General features: G+C 38.3%; 1 protein-coding gene across 1 annotated transcript in view; it reads left to right on the top strand.

The window, feature by feature from the left end:
- The first annotated feature begins 344 nt into the window (after window positions 1–344).
- Window positions 345–20,033, top strand: part of XPO4 (exportin 4) — a 123,720-nt gene continuing 104,031 nt past the window's right edge. Inside the window, exon 1 of the mRNA XM_082701674.1 lies at window positions 345–712. Coding sequence (XP_082557800.1) covers window positions 644–712 — 69 coding nt within the window. The 5' untranslated portion in view covers window positions 345–643. The remainder of the gene's footprint in view (window positions 713–20,033) is intronic.

The raw sequence follows: 20,033 nt of genomic DNA, 5'->3' as shown, positions 1-20,033 counted from the left end.
ACCTCCCATTAGGAAAAACAAACCTTACGAACCTTTCTATCTTGGAATGCTCCCCCCACCCCCGCCCTTTCTTTTTGGCAAGGAGAGACGGAGAATTAGGACTTGGGAGGACAGAGATGTTCTCAAAGGCGCACTCTTAGGAGAGGAAGTGGGGAGAGCAATTCCAAGTGAGATCCTACACTGCGTGGAGAGTGGAAGGGCCGGGATGAAAGGAGTGAAGGGTAGAGAACAGAGAGCGTGCCGCCGTCGCGTAATAATGCCTGGTGATGGGGCGGGGTGTGTTCCGGGTGGAGGGAACCCAGACGCTCGTGGGCACAGGGGCTGGGGAGGCGGAGAGGACCGGGCGCCGGACAGCACGCATGCGCGGGCCCGAAATCGCGGCCGTCACGGTCTGGGTCAACCGCCCGGGTCTTGCCTGGCGCCGCTCTGCGGGCGCCTTCTGCTCCAGCGAGGCGGCTGGGCACAGCCTCTTCTCTTTCCCGCCGCCCAGGCCAGGCCAGGCCCACGGGGCCGTAACACCGGCGTCGAAGGCGGCTGAGACGGCCTCTGGGAGCGCGTGAGGCTCCGGGGTCGCTGCGGCGATTGGCCGGCCGCGGCGCCCGCTCCCATAATGCAGCGCATGGCGCGTCATTGAAGAGAGACCATGATGGCGGCGGCGCTTGGGCCCCCAGAAGTGATCGCTCAGCTGGAGAACGCGGCCAAAGTTCTGATGGTGAGTACACCGCGACCCCCGCACCCCAGTATCTGCGAGACCTTGGCTGGCACTGCCGTGCCAGGCGTTCCCGTCCCCCGGGCTGGCGACCGGCAAGGGCCTCCAGGGAGCCCTGGAAGTGGAGGAGGTGGCGGTGGCGTGGCGCAGGATTCTCCATCCTACTTTCCTTCCCTCTTGGTTCCCCCTTCTTCCTGGGGCTCTCCACTTCCTCTAGGTGTCTGGCACTCCGGTCGGGCGACGGAATAGGGTGTTGAAGGAAAGAGGGTTTCCTGTGCCACGGTCTTCACGGTATACCCTGTCCCACAGACTGGGTCGAGAGCGAGGCGCGGTTGTGAGGTCCGGGTCATCTCCGCAGGGCTTTGGTCGGGGGCAGTGTGTGCGCCGCCGAGGAGTTGCTGCCAGAAGGGAAGGAAGGAAGGGATGGCTCAGCCCAGGTGCTGTTAGCAGTCCTTGTTTCCTTCGAGGATGTGGGTACTCAAGCTCTTTCTCCGACCTGCAACCACCTCTGGGGTAACCGCAGCCGCCAGCACGTGGAAGGACCGGCAGGAGGAAGGGAGGGGAATATTTGGGACCAAGGTCATTGGGGCAAAACTTTATTAAGGACCAAGTTCCCTGTGGGTCGCTCATTGAGAGCGGAGTCTAAGGGGCTCCTTAACACTATTCAGTGAACAATTTGATGAGTATGTTATTTGCCCAGGGAGTTTAAGAAGGCTGAGTTAAAGGATAAAAAAGTATTCCACGCAGGGAGTAGAAGTAAAGATAAACTATATTCAATAAACTGTATTTTCTGGCTCGGTTTTGTTTTTGTAAATTTTGGTTTCCGTGTTCGTAGTTTTTTTTTTTTTTTTTTTTTTTTTTTTTTAAGTTTGAGGCTCGGTTGATTGCTTGAATTGATCCAGCCTTTCTAAGAATCGAACATCGAGTGCGGCTAGCTTCGTTTTATTTTATTGATTAATTGAACTTTTTTTTTCCCTTTTGGTTCGTTGCTTGGATTATATGTTCGAGCATCACGTTTAAAAGTATTTGAACTAATTCTAGCATAGTATGTAGTACCACTTATCAAGTTTTGTTTTCACACACAACATCAGATAGCTTAGGAAATTTAACTAACGAAATTGAGAAGTCTAATAAAAGCAGGGTTTGCTTGCTTCCTTATGAGCAAAGCTAAGTGAATCGTTTTGTCACAAAACTGAGTAAAATTTTCAAACTCTTCCAAGTCCAGAAAAAACTAGCTAGTGTTCTCAAAATTCCTGACGTGGTATTTTTCCTGAAATATCTGAAAAATTTCTGGGAGCCAGGGACCCTATTTTCATTAGACTCTGGAAGCAGTATGTGACCCCAAAAAACACTGCCTTTGTTCTTACATTAATAAGATAAAATTAGTGTCCTTCATTACTGGCCTGAGTATTAATTAGCACTTGAGTTTGCCAGCACCAGTACCGTCCCTCTTCCTTGGCAAAGCTGTTTTATCATCTGTAAGGGAGTAGCTGAGAAGAATAGCAATAAGTTCTGTTTATTGAGTGCATACTACATCCAGATACTATGTGCGATGGTTTTACATACTTTATTAATCCCTGCAACAGCTTTACAAGGTTGAAAGAGAGTTTACGTGGCCCAGATTACATAATTACTAAGTTGATGATTTAGGTTCAGAAATGAGATCTGCCTGACTCTAAAGCTGAGTCTGTTTCTGCTGTACCTCACCACCTCTTAGATATGTTGTGTAGATATCCATTTACATACTTTTTATTTAATCATTCTAGAGGGTAGTATTAAAAAAAAATTATTAAAAGTAGGAAATTTGTTTTTTGAAGTTTCCACTTTATATTCACAAATGTGGACTACAAATGTGTGGGAGTAACAATTACTGCATTATTTCTAAGTATGAAAGCTGTATTCCAATTTATTATTAGTAATAACAGCTCACATTTATTAAATGCTTACTGTGTGTGGAGCATTCTGCTAGGTGCTTTTACGTATGTTGCCTTATTTAATTCTTACTAACTATAAGGTGGTAATTTTTTTTTTTAAGATTTTATTTATCTGCTTGACAGAGATCACAAGTACGCAGAGAGGCAGGGGGGGGGGGGGTCCGGGGGAAGCAGGCTCCTTTCCGACCAGAGAGCCATACTCAGGGCTCCATCCCAGGACCCTGGGATCGTGTCCTGATCCAAAGGCAGAGGCTTTAACCCACTGAGCCACCCAGGAGCCCCTGTGACGTGGTAATTGTTAACTTTCATTTTCATTTTATAGACTAAGGGGCAAAAACATGTAAATGCTAAGTAATTTACCCAAGTTTGCAAGCAAAGTAGTAGAGTGGGGATGCCAACTCAGATTTGTGTGTTACCAGTTTGTGGCTCTTAACCTAAAGGGTAGTAGGACTAGAAAGCAAATAAATTAATTAACTTGGGGATAGTTAGGATTGTTAAATCTTCAACTATTAAGCATTAGAATATTTTTAAAAAGGTTGAATGATTTTAGCATTTATCCATCTGTGGGTCAGATGGATAGCCATCTGAGGAAATCTCATTTATAGGAAGTTGCTATATATTTTAATTGTTAATGTGTTTTGGGATTCAAAGTAATTACTGATATCTTTCACAATCGTTTTGCTTAATTTTTCCATTTGGTATCCATATATTTCTTTTATGAAATTTGGCATAGAGTTTTAGTGTGCAGAATAAACTCAAGACATCTCTTAGTACAGAGGTCAGAGGTCTTAGTCCACAATGGATATCAGAAGGAAATTGTAAGCAAATTTTTTGATGCAAGCATACATATTTGGAAATAGGGTTTATAGTTTTATCAGCATTTCTAAGGAAGTAGAGACCCTGAAAAATAAGAACCTAGTCTAAGCATTCTCCCTTCCATTCTACAGATGGGGAAACTGAGGTTCAAAGAGGTAGAAGTGACTTGCCGAAGGTAGGTCACAGAACAAATTAGTGAGAAGAGTGATCCAGAACCTAGATCACCAGACTCCTATTTCGGAACTTTAAAAATTTTTTACTCACCCATGTTGTTTCTCGAAGTCAGTATATTATAATACTGTAAATGTTACATTTTATTGCTTGATGGGAAATTTTGAAATGTGTTTTTGGATATTGCAGTTGCTTCATTGTAAATATCTACACTCAGTCCTATTTAGGTTTTTGGGTAAATTGCCAAATAGTGTATTAGACCTTTATAGTGAAAAAAATATATATTGATTTTATAGATCTCAACATAAATGGTGATTATCCCCCCACCTCAAGTTGTAATAGGGAGTATTTTCTGTAGATGCTTGCTAGAAAATATATTTGAAGGTGAACAAACTAGGAGGAGGATGTACTTTTGTAGGTTAGCAGTTGTGCAAGTGAAGTTATCTATTTTGAAAGCATTGTGCAGTTGGAAAGTTAAATAGGTCCTGAACATTTCTTCTGCAAAGAAGATTCCATTTGTTGGCTTTTGGTTAAGACACCTAACCCTAAATTTTTGAGAGTATATTAGATATATACTAGAGTAAGTTAAGTTGACCACACTTCAGTGCTAACAATCTTATCAGTGAGAATCTTCTTTGTAACTGCTTGAATTTAGTAGGTTACATTATAGACCTGAAAATTTGGTGGTGTAGACACATTTTCTGTTATTTAAAACTATAGCAGTAATACCGGAACATATTATTTTAAAATACAGCAACAGCACACAAATACACAGAATAAAAAGTGAATCTCTCTCTTCTTCGTTCCCCACTCTCAGTCCGCCCTCCCTAAGCAATCTGTATTAAGGTTCAATATACCTTTTTTCCTGTGTTTTTATAATACACATTATATAGTTTTCTTTTTTTCACATGAATAAGAATACTATCAATATCCATAATTTAGGAAATCTTGCAGATACCTTTCTGAATAGTAAGAAATTCAAGCTGTGCAGAAAGGTGTATAGGGGAAAGTAAAAGTTCCCTAAGGTCCCATTTGCTTTTCAGACATGACTGTTTCTTGAGTACACATATTAAAAATCTCTAAACAGGGTACCTGGGGGGTACAGTTGATTAAGTGTTCCACTCATGATTTTGGCTCAGGTCATGATCTCAGGATCGAGCCCTGAGTTCATCTCCTTGCCCAGCGCAGAGTTGGCTTGAGATTCTCTCTCTCTTGCCTCTGCCCCACTTGTGTGTGTATGCGTGGTGTGTGTGGGCGTGTGTGCTCGCTCATGCCCTCTCAAATAAATAAATCTTAAAAAAAAATCTCTAAGCATATAAGAGCATACATAACATTTTTATTTTTTATTTTATTTTTTCATTTATTGGGTTTCTTCTTATTTTTTCATTTGTTTAGTTTCTCTTAGTGGATAATTATAAATCAGTAGGACCAGCACAAAACTGACACAGCCTCTACAATGCTGATAGCAATTTTACATTTATAAACACATCAACACAGAGAGTATGTAGGCTGGTAGGCTAACAAAACCATGTCTGAACCTCACAGAGATGGTCCTTCCGTCGCAGCTGGGACCAAGGGGGGACAGGGACCTTATTCTGAGGCTGCATAACTGCCCCCACCGCCAAGAAGTACACATGTAATTTTTCAAATGTTTTTTTTTACATCAATGAAACTGTGTAAGCCATATCTTCCTGTGCTTTTCTTTATTTATCTCCTTGTGGATGAATTGTTTTTTTTTTTTTTTTAAGATTTTATTTATTTATTTGTCAGAGAGAGAGCGAGAGCGAGCACAGGCAGACAGTGGAAGGCAGAGTCAGAGGGAGAAGCAGGCTCCCTGTGGAGCAAAGAGCCTGATGTGGGACTGGATCCCAGGATGCTGGGATCATGACCTGAGCCGAAGGCAGCTGCTTAACCAACTGAGCCACTCAGGCATCCCATTCCTTGTGGATGAATTGTAAATGGAGTTTGTTTCCATTTTGTGTGTGTGTGTGTGTGTGTGTGTGTGTGAGAGAGAGAGAGAGAGAGAATAGGTATAAAATGTAGGATGTCTTTTGATTTTAGAGACATAATGGAAAAGTTTAGTGTCCTTTTAGTATTAATATCATATTTGAACAATAAACCTGAAAAATGGTTTATTTTTTTCAATTTCCTTGGTATTGTTTTCCTGGCTTGCTCGAGCTGTTAGGAATTGTCCTTTGTTGAGTGTGTGTGGTGCCAATATGTTGCAGAGTACATATGTTAACTGATACTTCAAAGAAAAATAGTTTACTGTGGTTGTTTTAAAACTAAAATTGATTTAATACATGTAAATGCAGCTTTAATGGGAGTGATTTTATGATTGGCTTTCATGGTTTTTATTGTAGTAGAATCTGGTTACTATTTTGAAAGCTTCTATAAAATTGTAGTGAGATATAAAAAATTCCTATTTCATTCTCCCATCAATTCTGTGAAGCAAATAGATATAAATTTTATAAAGAAGTTCTGAGATTCAGAGATGGTAAGTGATTCGCCTGTGGTCCCATAGCTGGTTTGGATTTGGAGTTAAGTCTGGTCATTCAGTCATTCTAGAGCATTTCTTCCATATGTATTTGCTAGGCATAATGCTATGTATGCTAAGGAGATAGGAGAAACATTGTTTTGAGTATAGTCTAATGGGGGAGAAAGGCAAAACTATTAGTTGTTAGGTGGCATTATGGAAGTATATACTAGTGCTCTGAGGGTACAGAGGAGGGACATCTATCGCAGACTGAGTTGGGGATGTAGAAAGGGCTTCTAGGTGATCCTTAAGTAACAGGTTATCTTTAAGCTGAGTAGTCAATGAAGGACAAGTTGGAATTTTCCAGTTGGGTGAGGGGTGAGGGTAGAGGAATATATTTGTATAAAGGCCCAAGAGAACCAAATGTCATGCTTGGGGAATATTTGAGCATTTATTTATTTATTTAAGATTTATTTATTTTAGAGAGAGTATGAATAGGAGGAGGGGCAGAGGGGGAAGGAAAGAAGCACAGTTCCAGCTGAGTGCGGAGCCCAGTGAGGCAAGTCTGGATTCCATGACCCCAAGATCAAGAGTTGGACGCTCAACTTCCAGGCACCCCTTGTGCATTTATTTAGTTGATATTTCCTGAGCCCTCCTATAAGGCTTTTATTTTTTTTTGTAACCAATCATAAATTTAAGAATTTTGATTGTAGCACTTACTTTTATTGGAAAGATGCATTATATTGAGTAAGCATTTTTCTTTCTTTTTTTTAAAAGATTTTATTTATTTGAGATAGAGATAGTGAGAGAGCACAAGCTGGGAGGAGGGGGAGAAGTGGGCTCTCCACTGAGCAGGGAGCTCAATGCTGGGCTCGATGCCAGGACTACGGGATCATGACCTGAGCCTAAGGCAAACACTTAAGCAACTGAGCCACGCAGGCACCCCCATTTTAATTTATTTCACTTTTGTCTCTGTTGTGGCACTAGTAATTTTTTCCAAAAAATTAGTGGGGAATTTTTATTTAAAGTTCAATTAAATATGTATTTTACATTTGGACTCATAACTCCACTAATTGAAACATGGCCAGTGATCCAGAGAAATGTAAAAAGACCTTTGAAAAAGGCAGTTGATAAAATTTAACAGCCTTGGGCGCCTGGGCGGCTGAGTGGGTTAAAGCCTCTGTCTTTGGCTCAGGTCATGATCCGATCAGGCTCTCTGCTCAGCGGGGAACCTGCTTCCTCCTCTCTCTGCCTGCTTCTTTGCCTAATTGTGATCTCTGTCTGTCAAATAAATAAATAAATAAATAAATTTAACAGCCTTAAAATTTAACAGCCTTAAAAATTCAGTAAACTAGGAATTGACTTAAAAAATACAATAAGTTATTTCAGACCACTAGTAAATGGTGATATTCTTAAGAGTTGAAATAGGGAGTTGTAATATAATTATTACTTAACACTTGGAGAGCGAGCTGATACAGTAAGATAAGAAAAAGGAGTAAGTGCAAATATTGGAAAGGAAAGTAAAAAAGATAGTTATTTGCAGGTGATATCCAGAAAAAGAAGTCCAAGGAAATTAAACTATTATTGGAGTATGGGGACGCCTGGGTGGTTCCGTTGATTAAGCAGCTGCCTTCAGCTCAGGTTGTGATCCCAGGGTCCTGGGATCAGAGTCTCTTATCTAGCTACTTCTTCAGTGGGAAGCCTGCTTCTCCCTCTGCCTGCATTGCCTGCCACTCCCCTTGCTTGTGCTCTCTTTCTCTGACAAAGAAAGAAAATCTTAGAAAAAAAAAAAAGAAAGAAACTCTTAATAGTTGTTTGGTAATGTGACCAGATATAAGAGAAATAAACCGATTGTGAGATTTCTTTTATATCAACAATAATCAAGTTAAAATTGGGAAAAAAAAAGACTTTATTACTTCAGTTATAAAAAACCGTGGGAATAAATTATAGGACACTATTAAACATTAAACACTATTAACCATGCAACTTTTTATGAAGAAAACTAAATAGTTTATTTGAAGAATACAAAAGGAAATCTGAATTAGATGAAGGCTATGTTCATCATTTCAAAGAATTAATTTGGTAAGGTGGCAATTCCTCCCTCCCTCATGTAATGTCAATCAAAATCTTTCTTTCCTCTTTACCCTTTTTTGAGGTGGGAGAAAAATGTGACTAATTAGAAAGTATATTTGGAAGAACAGCTGTATGAGAATAACATTTTTAAAAAAGGAAAATGAAGGGTTGGGGGGACTTGATGTACAGTTATTAAGATTTATTCAAAAGCAATAGTAATTGAGGGGCACCTGGCTGACTCAGTGCATGGAACCTATGACTCTTGATCTTTAGGTTGTGAGTTCTAGACCCATGTTGGGTGTAGAGATTACTTAAAATCTTTAAGAAAATAAAATAAACAATTTTTAAAAAGTTACAGTAATTGAAACTTTGTAGTGCTAGCATGGGAAAAGAATAGAAAATTGAAAGACTGGTCTAAAAACAACTTTAATTAAAATGATATTTCACATTGTGAAGGTAACATAAGAAAAAACAAACTATGCTTTAATGCTAGCAGAGGTATAAAAAGTTACAACTTTTAGGGGCGCCTGGGTGGCTCAGTGGGTTAAAGCCTCTGCCTTTGGCTCAGGTCATGATCTCAGGGTCCTGGGATCCAGCCCACATCAGGCTCTCTGCTCAGCAGGGAGCCTGCTTCCTTCTCGCTCTCTCCACCTACTCGTAATCTCTGTCTGTCAAATAAATAAATAAAATCTTAAAAAAAAAAGTTACAACTTTTTGGTAGATCGTTGAATCTCAAGAAATGTAGGTCGAATGTATTGTAGTGTTACTTTTTTTTTTCCCAAAGATTTTTATTTATTCATTTGACAGAGATCACAAGTAGGCAGAGAGGCAGGCAGAGAGAGAGGAGGAAGCAGGCTCCCCGCCGAGCAGAGAGCCTGATGTGGGACTCCATCCCAGGACCCTGGGGATCAGGACCTGAGCCGAAGGCAGAGGCTTTAACCCACTGAGCCACCCAGGTGCCCTGTAGTGTTACTTTTTTATAGAAAGATCAAAATGGACATGGGAAGAACCTCAAATTGGGGGTAAAAAATGAAGGACAGAATATATGATCTTGTTTTTGCTTTCTAAATAAAATCTCTGCATATATCTGTATATGTATAGAAGCAGAATTGGAAGATATATACTAAATTTTTAAGAATGGGGGTCTAGAGAATGGGATTGGAAGTGGGAAGAGTCCTTTCTACATTTCAGTATAGTCTGAATTTTTTACAACATAAAACATCAGATCACACATAATTAATGTCATTCTGATAAATTTGAATGTTGCATGTATTTTTAAAATCTGTGATTACTTTCTTGACTATTCTGTATTTATCTCAAAATTAAAAGCTGTCTCACAGCTGAAGCTGAATAGAAACCGCATTTGTAAATCAGGTCCCATTTCTGCAGTTTTCTTTAATCAGTGCTAGTTAAGGATAATCTTGCTAGCAAATAAAAGGAAAAAAAAAGGATTTTGAGAAAGAGCTATTAGAAAATCAATAAACTTTATTTTGGAGAAGGGATATGGATTTATTCTCATGCCAAGTTCTATTCACTTACAGTCATGGGAAAAATTAGGCCCATTATAAAATGACAAAGAGAATATTCTAGAGTAGGGACTTTCAAAATTTAGAAGGTACATAATCATTCTTAGGGTGTTTTGTTTTTTTTTTTAAGATTTTTATTTGATAAAGAGATTGACAGCAAGAGAAGGAACACAAGCAGGGGAGTGGGGAGTGGGAGAGAGAGAGGCAGTCTTTTTGCTGAGCAGGGAGCCCTGTGCAGGGCTCCATCCCAGGACTCGGGGATCATGAGCTGAGCTGAAGGTAGACGCTTAACCTACTGAGCCACCCAGGCACCCCTAGGTTTATTGTTAAAACTAGAATGCTGTCTTCTGTGTAAGGGTACTGATTTACTAGGCTATGTCTCATTTCACTCTCCTATCTTTAATGGCTTCCATAATAGGGGTCTGAAAGCTCAGCGTGGTTGTTGGCCCCGGTCTCATCTTCCAGCCATAAGCCTGATCCTGTCTACTTTTTTTTTGTTTCCCAGCCAGGGATGGCTACATGATTTGTGGGACCTCATGTAAAATGAAAATGTGGGGCTCCTTGTTCAAAAGGCAGGGAAGAGGTGCCATTAGAGGCTTTAAAATACAACGCTCTTTCCTTTATGTTTTATACTCACAAAATGTAATAGGAGTAATAATGCTTTCTGGGTAGCAGCAAATTTATAAATTGTAAAAGTATTTTCGTTTAATTTTATGTGGAATTGTGATTGGTCATAAGATATTTTTGGCTTTTCTACAAATTTATTAGGTCATCAAAATTTTTACTTTTAGCCATTTTATTTTCAGTTGCTATAATTGAAAGTGATGTCATTCGCTCTTGGCAAATGAAAGATTGTTAATCTTAAAAAATATTTTATTTATTTATTTAAAGATTTATTTATTTATTTGACAGAGATCACAAGTAGGCAGAGAGTGAGAGGGAGAGAAGCAGGCTCCCTGCTGAGCAGATAGCCTGATGCAGGGCTCGATCCCAGGACCCTGGGATTATGTACGGAGCCGAAGGCAGAGGCTTTAACCCACTGAGCCACCCAGGCACCCCTTATTTATTTGACAGAGATCACAAGTAGGCAGAGAGGCAGGTAGAGAGAGAAAGGAGGAAGCGGGCTCCCCACAAAGCAGAGAGCCCGATGTGGGGCTTGATCCCAGGACCCTGGCATCATGACTTGGGCCGAAGGCAGAGGCTTTAACCCACTGAGCCACCCAGGTGCCCCAAGATTCTAAGTGTTTTGAGTAGGATCTTTTTATTGTTGCAGCTATTACTAGAGTTAAATTTTATAGGCTGTGACAACTATGGGATACATTTCTGATTAATTATAAATATAAATTTTAGCTGATGATTCTTACAGAACTTTGTTTTTTTTCTTTAAAGATTTTATTTTTTTCTTTGACAGAGACACAGCAAGAGAAGGGTACACAAGCAGGGGGAGTGGGAGTGGGAGAAAGGGCTTCCCGCTGAGCAGGGAGCCCGATGTGGGGCTCAATACCAGGACCCTGGAATCATGACCTGAGCCCAAGGCAGGTGCTTAACAGCTGAGCCACTCAGGTGTCCCAGAACTTTTTTTTTAAAGACTTGGTACTGAAATTAGTTTTAGATGTAACTTTATACAGTATTTTAATGTTTCTTTTGACAGTTCTTGTTACTTGTAGAAGTTATAGAAGAAACCAAAAGTAGCTTGCTTAATGATTTATTTATGATTAAATTTATATACAATGAAAGATGTGTTTTTATGCATCCTGCCGTAGTATCCTTCAGTTATAAAAGAAAAATAAAATTGTCTCTCTGATTAATACATGGTCTGTCCAGAGCTTTATACTAAAACAGTGCCTTTTCTGTTGAATGCAATGATTTCTAAATTTAATTTTTATTTCCAAGCCTGGAGATGCTTGCTTTGGTGTAGAAATTTTGAAAACCAGAGACTCTAAACTCTGAAGGATTCTAACAACTCCCTGAAATGCTTTAGTGCAGTGTCTGTTTGTATAATTTTCTTCTGTAATTTGCTGACAAAGTTTACTCCTTGAGTTCTTGTAAGTGCTTAGACTGGAAGATTATTGTTTGTGTAGGTATCTTAGGGACAGGATTGGGTCATGAGCAGGCAAGTGACTTCCCATGATGGTAGGTCCTGGAGCTGCTGCTAGTTGGGCCCAGCTTTGTCCATAGCCACTTGGGGCTTGCAGCACTCCAGACTGTCTTGAGGCATGTGCATGTGTCCCAGGCCACCATCCTGTCTTCACATCTCCTACACATGCTCTCTTGTCCCATTGGGCTTCACCTAAAACACAAGTTCAAAAATAAAATTATTAAGAATTTCAAAACGGCAGGCGCCTGGGTGGCTCAGTGGGTTAAGCTGCTGCCTTCGGCTCAGGTCATGCTCTTGGGGTCCTGGGATCGAGTCCCGCATCGGGCTCTCTGCTCTGCAGGTAGCCTGCTTCCTTCTCTCCCTCTCTCTACCTGCCTGTCTGCCTGCTTGTGATCTGTCAAATAAATAAATAAAATATTAAAAAAAAAAAAAGAATTTCAAAATGGCAGCAGCAGAGTATCATGTTAAACATAGATCACACACTCTTGAAGCTAGCCTTAGGCTACAGCTTGCCAGGCATTTTGAGTTACTCCCTTCTTCTGGAACCTTACATGTATGTATTCCCTTCTCTTGGAACATTGTTCTCCCCATTCTGCCTAGTTAATGTTAACTCCAGATTTTAATGTAGTTGTTTACTTTCTCAAAGAAGCCTGACCACTCTTAGGTTAAATTGTTTTTTTCATAACATCGTCTGCTTTAGTAATACTTATTTATACCTGCCACTTTATGGTATTTATTTGATTGTATGACTGACTCATCTACTGGATTGTAAGCTCCATGAGGACAGGGCTTCTATTTGTTTTTGGTTGTCATTGGCTCACTATTGTGTCTGAAGCATCTAGCACATTGCTTACATATAGTAGGCATTTGGTAGTAATTTATGGACTGAAATATAGGAACAGATTACTATAGGGGAAGGCCTAGAGTTTAGCAGTAGGTTTCAGAGACAGATTATGCAGGTTTGAATTGAGGTTTTATTGATGCTTGCTTTTTGCAAGGTTTTGAGTAAGTTTTTATCTTTCCAGCTTCTTAAAACCCTTCTTCTATTGCTTTTTTATTGTCTCAGCCATACCAGCCCTCTTTTCAGTCTTTTGCTTTCCTGTTCTTCATCCTGCCCCAGGATCTTTCATATGCTTTTTTTCTCTGCCTAGAATGTTCTTCACTTTCACCTAATCCTTAAAGTCTCTCCACAGTCACTTTGAGGAAAGCCTTTCTTAGCTTTCCTGAAGTGAGATTCATCTGTCCTACACTTAGATACTGTGTAGTTCTTTCATAACATCTACCATATTTGAAATTTTACATTTATTTGTGTGATTAACAAATACATGTTGGTCTCCCTAGACTCTAATATGTATTAGTTCAAGGACCTTGTTTACACATACTATTTGCTCAGTAGTATTTTTTGAGTGAAAAAAGAAAATGGATGAATAAACGAGGGAGTACTATGAGATGAACCTAGAGAAATAGTCAGGGAGTGGGTTATCATAGGCCCTTACTTGCCATAATAATTTAGCTTGAATTCACCCAGTAGTGATGACTTGACAGACCTCTGGTTTGATATGTGAAAATCTGACTGAGGGAAGCAAGATGGGAGGTAGAAAGACCAGTTAGGAGGCTGTTGAAGTTATTCAGCAAAGACTTGATGAAATTCTGAACAAAGGGTGGGGGAGGATAAATTAATATTTTTTAAAAAGTTCTAATGCCACAGTGACTCTAATGGGAAAGGAGAATGACTACATATTTGGGGGAAGCTGGGAATACCTTGTTGTAGAGCTTGTAGAAGCTCAAAATTTCTCAACTTTTTTCTTAAAATGGTCAGTGGAAATTTCATTCTAATTTGTAATATATCCACATTTTAATATAAAATGATTTGACCCCAATCTTTGAATAAGATTAATAATGTTAAAAAGCTGGCCTGTCTTTGTTCTTTGGTTTTGTGGCAGGGGTTAGAGAAACCATTAGAAAACAGCAGTAGTATGGGTAGTGAGCTACTCAGATGAGATATTAGAAAAACCACTCTGTTGCTTATATTAGTAAGCACATGTGGAAAATTATTGAAATTTAGAAATTGAAAGGCAGTATAACAAAGAGATTGTAGAGCCAGACTACTTGTATTCTTCTTGGCTTCCGACCAGCTGTGTGACATTTGGCCAGTTGATAACATTGCATCAAAGCACATAAATCAAGGCAACCTTAGGGTAAGCACTTAATACGTATATTGTTGAGTTAATTAAATTTCTTATAGAGTAGTGCTGATAGAACTTTCTGGTTGATGGAAATATTCTCTATCCACACTTTCCCGTATAGTAGCTGGTAGCAACATGTGACTGTTGAGCACTTGAAATGGGCTAGTGCAGTGGAGCCACTAAAATTTTAATTTTAGTTAACTTAAATAGCCACACGTGGGTAGTGGCTGCCATATTGGGCAGCATAGATCTAGAGTGTGGCTGGGTGTCTCTTTGCATTCAACTTCTGATTGGTAAATATTGATTCCAGATTTCAAATAATTCTTGGAGTCTGTCATTACTTCTGGTTGTTGCATTCCTACTGTTAAAATGCAATGTACACTAATTTAGATATCAGCCGCTGCATCTTTAATAGATTTTACCTTGTGTCTGGGTGGCTCAGTCAGTTGGGTGTCTGCCTTTGGTTCAGGTTGTGATCCCAGGGTCTCAGGAACCAGCTTCTCCCTCTCCCTCTGCTTGCAGCTCCCTTTGCTAGATGTGTGCATTCTCTCTCTGTGTCAAATAAAATAAAATCTTTAAAAAATATATAGATTTTACCTTGTTATCCTGATTCTTGCACTAGAATCATCAAAACACATACTTTTGGAAACATTAGTGGTACATAACATTGATAAAGAGAAGATGGCCAAATTCTTTGCTTCATAATTATAATTTTCCTGTTTAGGTTTATAAACAGCAATTAGAATGATCAAAACAATGAATTTTTCATCACCTTTACATACATACCTGCCTTTTAACATTTGTCCACTTATGAACTATATCTTTTTTTTTTTAATGCAGACCTCATAAAAGAGTAAGAATAAAAAATAGTGTCGCATATCCACCTAGCAAATTTTTTTTGTTACAGAATATTGGGTAATGAGGTAGTTCCTCTGTAATGACTGGATGAGAATACCATCATTTCCTTTTGTCCTTGGAAGTATATGGTTCATTTACTGATTCTTGTGTTTGAGAGAACTAGGGCAAGGTTTCTCATCCTTGCCATTATTGATATTATTGTGGTCCAGCATGTGCATCCTGGGAAGTTTGGCAGCATCTTTATCCTTGATTCGTAGTTACCAGTAGCACTTCCCAGTTATGACAACCAAAAATGTCTCTAGACACTGCAGGCAGCCCCTGGGGGATAAAAATTGCCTTAGGTGAGAGCCAGTGATGTAGAATATCATCATCTGTAGACTCAGGGTCTGAGATTATGTTTATATGATCAATTTTATCATCAAACAGTCTATCTGTTAGAATTTTCTGCAGTGATAGGATTTGCTTTGCCTAATCAGCTAGCCACTAGCAACATTTGGCTATTAAGCATTTGAAATGTAGCTGGTGCAACTGAGGAACTAAATTTGTAATTTAAGTTAATTTAAACTAATTTAAACAACCACATGTGGCTAGTGGCAACTGTATTGGACAGTACAGGCCTAGAGTGCTTTTATTGTGTCTTTTCTATTCTGTTGATGATGCTGTTCTGTGCATCATCTTCTGATTCACCTCATAATTGTGTCTTGTCTGTTTTTTTCTCTTTCTCATTTTGGGTGGAAATTTTAAAATTCTGAATTCTCAGGACTATTGAATGTAATGTTAAAAAAAGACTTAGGAATGTGTTGTTTCCATATTTCTTTGATATGTTCTTGAAAGGTCATGCTATATCTTGAGCAGTGTAGTAAAAGAAAAATAGAGGCTAATGTAATAGGGTTGATTTGTTTTGCTATTGGATTATTTTTCTAGGTGATTTCACCATTTCTTGTTTTTAATTTTGTTGTTAGTTTAGCCATAGTATAGTTGACAATAGTTGCTGAGTTCTGATAAAATAGTCCTTAGAATGGTGAAAATGGGGGCACCTGGGTGGCTCAGTGCATTAAAGCCTCTGCCTTTGGCTCAGATCATGATCTCAGGGTCCTGGGATCGAGTCTGTCATCATGCTCTCTGCTCAGCAGGGAGCCTGCTTCTCTCTCTCTCTCTGCCTGCCTCTTTGCTTACTTGCGATCTCAATCTCTGTCAAATAAATAAATAAAACCTTAAAAAAAAAGAATGGTGAAATGGTAAAATGTTTCAAGATCTAAGAAAATATTATTACTAAGATTCCATTATGAATCCTAGACTTATAAAAGGGTCTGGTGGGTTCATAAATGAGTTCAAATCAGAATGAGTTTTATTCTGTTTTTTTAAAAAATAAATTTTCTCTTTAGTCTTTGAAATACCTCTTAAAAAAAAAATCAGGGTGTCTGGGTAGCTCAGTCAGTTAGGTGTCAGTCTTTTGATTTCATGTCAGTTTATGATCTCAGGTCCTAAGATCTAGCTTTTATTGGGCTCCTTGCTGTTCATGGAGCCTGCTTGAGATTCTCTCTCACTCTCTCTTTCCCTTTGCTCCTTCCCATCAGGCGTGCACTTACTCACACTCTGTCTCTCTTGCTCTCTCTCCCCCCTCTTAAAAAAAAAAAAGGAGAGAGAGCAGAAATCACAAAATACCAAGCATTATAAATAGTTATTTAAAAAAAAAATTTGCTAATTAAGGAAAAAAAGTCCAAAAATTGAGTCCACAAGACTCTGATGGTATACTGACAATTATGGATAGTTTAAGGGAGTGCCTTCATTGTCTCAACATTATTGTGATGTTGGCTCTCTCTTTTTTTTTTTTTTGATTCTTTTTTTTTCAATCTGGTTAAGGAAGTTTCCATTCCTATTTTGCCAAAAGTTTAGTCATGGATCTTATTAAACATGTTTCTGCATTTTTTTATAAATACCTTTCTCCTTTAATATGTTAATGTGGTGAAAGACATTAGTTTTCTGATGTTAATCCAACTTTGCAGTCCTGTGATAAACTAAGTTGGTCATAGTGTACATTATTTTTATTTTTAAAAAATCCATTGTTAAAAAAAAATCCATTGTTGTATTTGGTATGTGAACTGTCTTAAGATTTTTTCCATCTCTGTTCATGAGTAAGCTTGGCCTGTAATTTTCTTTTCTTACACTGTTCTCATCTGGTTTTGGTATCAGCATATTTGTGATGATATATGCTGACTTCCTAAAATAGGTTGAAGAATGTTCCCTCTTTTGTATTCTCTTGAAATCTGTGTAAGATTGGAAAGATTTATTCCCTGCTGTTTGGTAAAATCTGGATTAGGGGCTTAAAGAAAAAACATTTAAAACTGATTCAATTTATTTAATAGTTGCAGGACTGTTTAAGTTTTCCATTTCTTCGTAAGTTAGTTTTGCTTTATTTTTCTAAGAATTTGTCCATATTACATAAGCTATGTTTATCAGCATAATGTTATTCTTTTGGTATCTCTTTATTATTCAAGACCTTTGTATTACAGTTTCTTTAATCTTGCCTGCTTAAATTCTTGTGTCTCTTCACCCCTCTTGCCAGAGGTGTGATTTGGAATGACTAATTCTTTGGAATGACTAATAAAACTAATAAAGAAGCAACTCTGGGCTTTTTTTGTTTCTATTTATTGTATATATAATTTCTGTTTCATCATTTTTTGCTCTTTGTTATTTTCTTCATTCTATTCTTTTTGGGTAGGTTCTGTCATTTTTCTAAGTTCTTAGGTTAGAGGTTTAGCTTACTTGTTTTAACCTTCTAAAATTTCCAATGTAAGCATTTAAGGCTATGCATTTTCCTCTTTTACTTGATTTACATATCACAGATTTTTGATATGAAGTATTTTGGGTCAGTGTTTTCTATTATTGTTTCTTCTTTCATCCTTAAGTTTTTCTTTTCTTTTTTTTTTTCTTTTAAGGCTTATTTATTTGAGAGGGAGGGGAATGACTGCAGACTGAGAGGAGGAATCCTCAAGCCGACTCCTGGCTGAATGGGGGCCTGATTAGGGCTTAATCCGAAGACCCTGAGATTATGACCTGAGCCGAAATCAAGGGTCAGACACTTAACTGACTGGGTCACTAGGTACCCTGTCTTTGAATTTTTTTAGTTTTCATTTTTAGTCAGGTTCTAATTTAATTGCTTTGTGATAATGTGTTACATATGTATCAATTATTTAAAATTTGTTTGAATATGCCTTATAGCCTAGTATGTTGTCAGTTTTTATTCAGCATGTATTTGAAAAGAATATGTGATATCCAGTTAAGGGCCAAGGTGTTTATGCCTCTTAAATTAAGCTTGTTAAGTCTTTTTGTCTCCATAAGATAGCAGTTACAGACAGAGATATATTAATGGATTTGTTGGTAGTCCTCTCATTTTTGCTTTATATATATTGGAGGCTGTGTATTTACATACCACTTCAGTTAACCCTTTAATGATTATTAGATGGCCCACTTCTTTTTAGTAATACTTGACTTTAAATTGTTTTTTTTTTCCTTTTGTTATCATAGTTATATCAATTTCATTAACTTGTGATGATGATTTGCTTGGCATGCTTTTTCCCAGCCTTTTCTTTTCAGCCTTTTTATGCCCTTGGGTTTTTTGTATGCACGAAGTTGGATTTCCTTTTTATCTAGATTGAGAATCTCAGGGTTTTTTTTTTGTTTGTTTGTTTGGTTTTTGTTTTTAAATCTACAGTTAATTTATTTATATTTATTTGTGATTGCTGATAAGTTATATATTTTTGTTATTTTGTGTATGTGTATATGGTTCTTCCTTTTGCTTTCTTTTGAGGTTTGAGAATCTTTTTTGTTTCTCATTCCATAGTTTGGGTGTTGTAATGTATATATTTTCTATTTTCTTGACCATGGCAGATATTTTAGTATGCATACTCAATTTAATCTGTATATGTTGTCCCAGAACAGTGCAAGAATTTAGAACTACCTCTCCTGATTTATGTTCTGTATATTGTCCAAAATCTTAAGCACCTTTTAATTTCATAAATTAATCATTTAAAAAATATTAGTATTCAGATTTAGTCCCGTAATTAATTTCTTTGTCCATAGTCCTTTGCATTCAAGACTTTCCATTTGGGATTCCTTTCCTTCTTGGAGTATATCCTTCAGAATTTCCTAAAGGAGGAGTGTTTCCATAGTTAAGAGTTTTTATTTAGGGAGCCTGGGTGGCTCAGTGGGTTAAGCCACTGCCTTTGGCTCAGGTCATGATCTCAGGGTCCTGGGATCGAGTCCCACATCAGGCTCTCTGCTCAGCGCAGAGCCTGCTTCCTCCTCTCTCTCTGCCTGCCTCTCTGCCTACTTGTGATCTCTCTCTGTCAAATAAATAAATAAATTCTTTAAAAAAAAAGTTTTTATTTAGCTTTTATTTGCAGGACCATGTCTTCAATTTCATCTTAATCCTTGAAAGATGTTTCCTGGATCTGCATTTCTAAGTTAATAGTTACTTTTTGTTAGTACTCTGTAAGTGTTACTCTGTTTTCTCTCTAGTCTGGTTTTTTCCTTGCTTTAAGAAATAATTTTCAAACGGTTACTTCTTTGAAGATAATCTTTCTTTTTTGGCTGTCTTTCAGATCTTCTCTTTAATTTTTGGATTCTTCAGTTTCACTGTGGTATCAGTAATGTGATTTTTTTTCTTTTTTTATTCTGTTTGGATTCATTGGGCTTTCTTACTTTGAGCTTTAGTGTTTCTCATAAATTTTGAAATTTACTTACCAATTTGGAATACTTCTGCCATTTTTGAATCTTTATTTTTCTCATCCTTACTAGATGGTGTGTCAGTAAAGATCCTGGCAAAGGAACACTAAAAGGAGTAATTGAACAGTGTTACACTGGGGTAAGGTCTAAGAGAATCGCAGTGTTGCATTGGGGTAAGGTCTAAGGGAACCGCAGTGGATAGGGAAGCTTTTGTTAGGGCCTGAATGTGCAGGGAGGGAGAGTGAAGAATTTGAGAGAGCTGCAGCTGTAGTAGAGAGCAGCCTGACTGGAGTTGTGGCTTTTGGTGAAGAAAAGGTGCCACTTGCTGGGGCTAGGGGAAGAGGGTGAGGAAGCCTAGATGATATGGTTTTGTGTAGGTTAGTTTCCTGGGGCTCTAACCTTTACTTTGTCCTCCAAGACTTTTAATGTTTGTACCTCTCTACATTTTGAATAATTTT

This window comes from Mustela nivalis (genome assembly GCF_964662115.1).
Source record: "Mustela nivalis genome assembly, chromosome: 15".
Classification (NCBI taxonomy): Eukaryota; Metazoa; Chordata; class Mammalia; order Carnivora; family Mustelidae; genus Mustela; species Mustela nivalis.
Note: the sequence above shows the minus strand (reverse complement) of the source record. Positions and strands in the feature narration are given on the sequence as shown.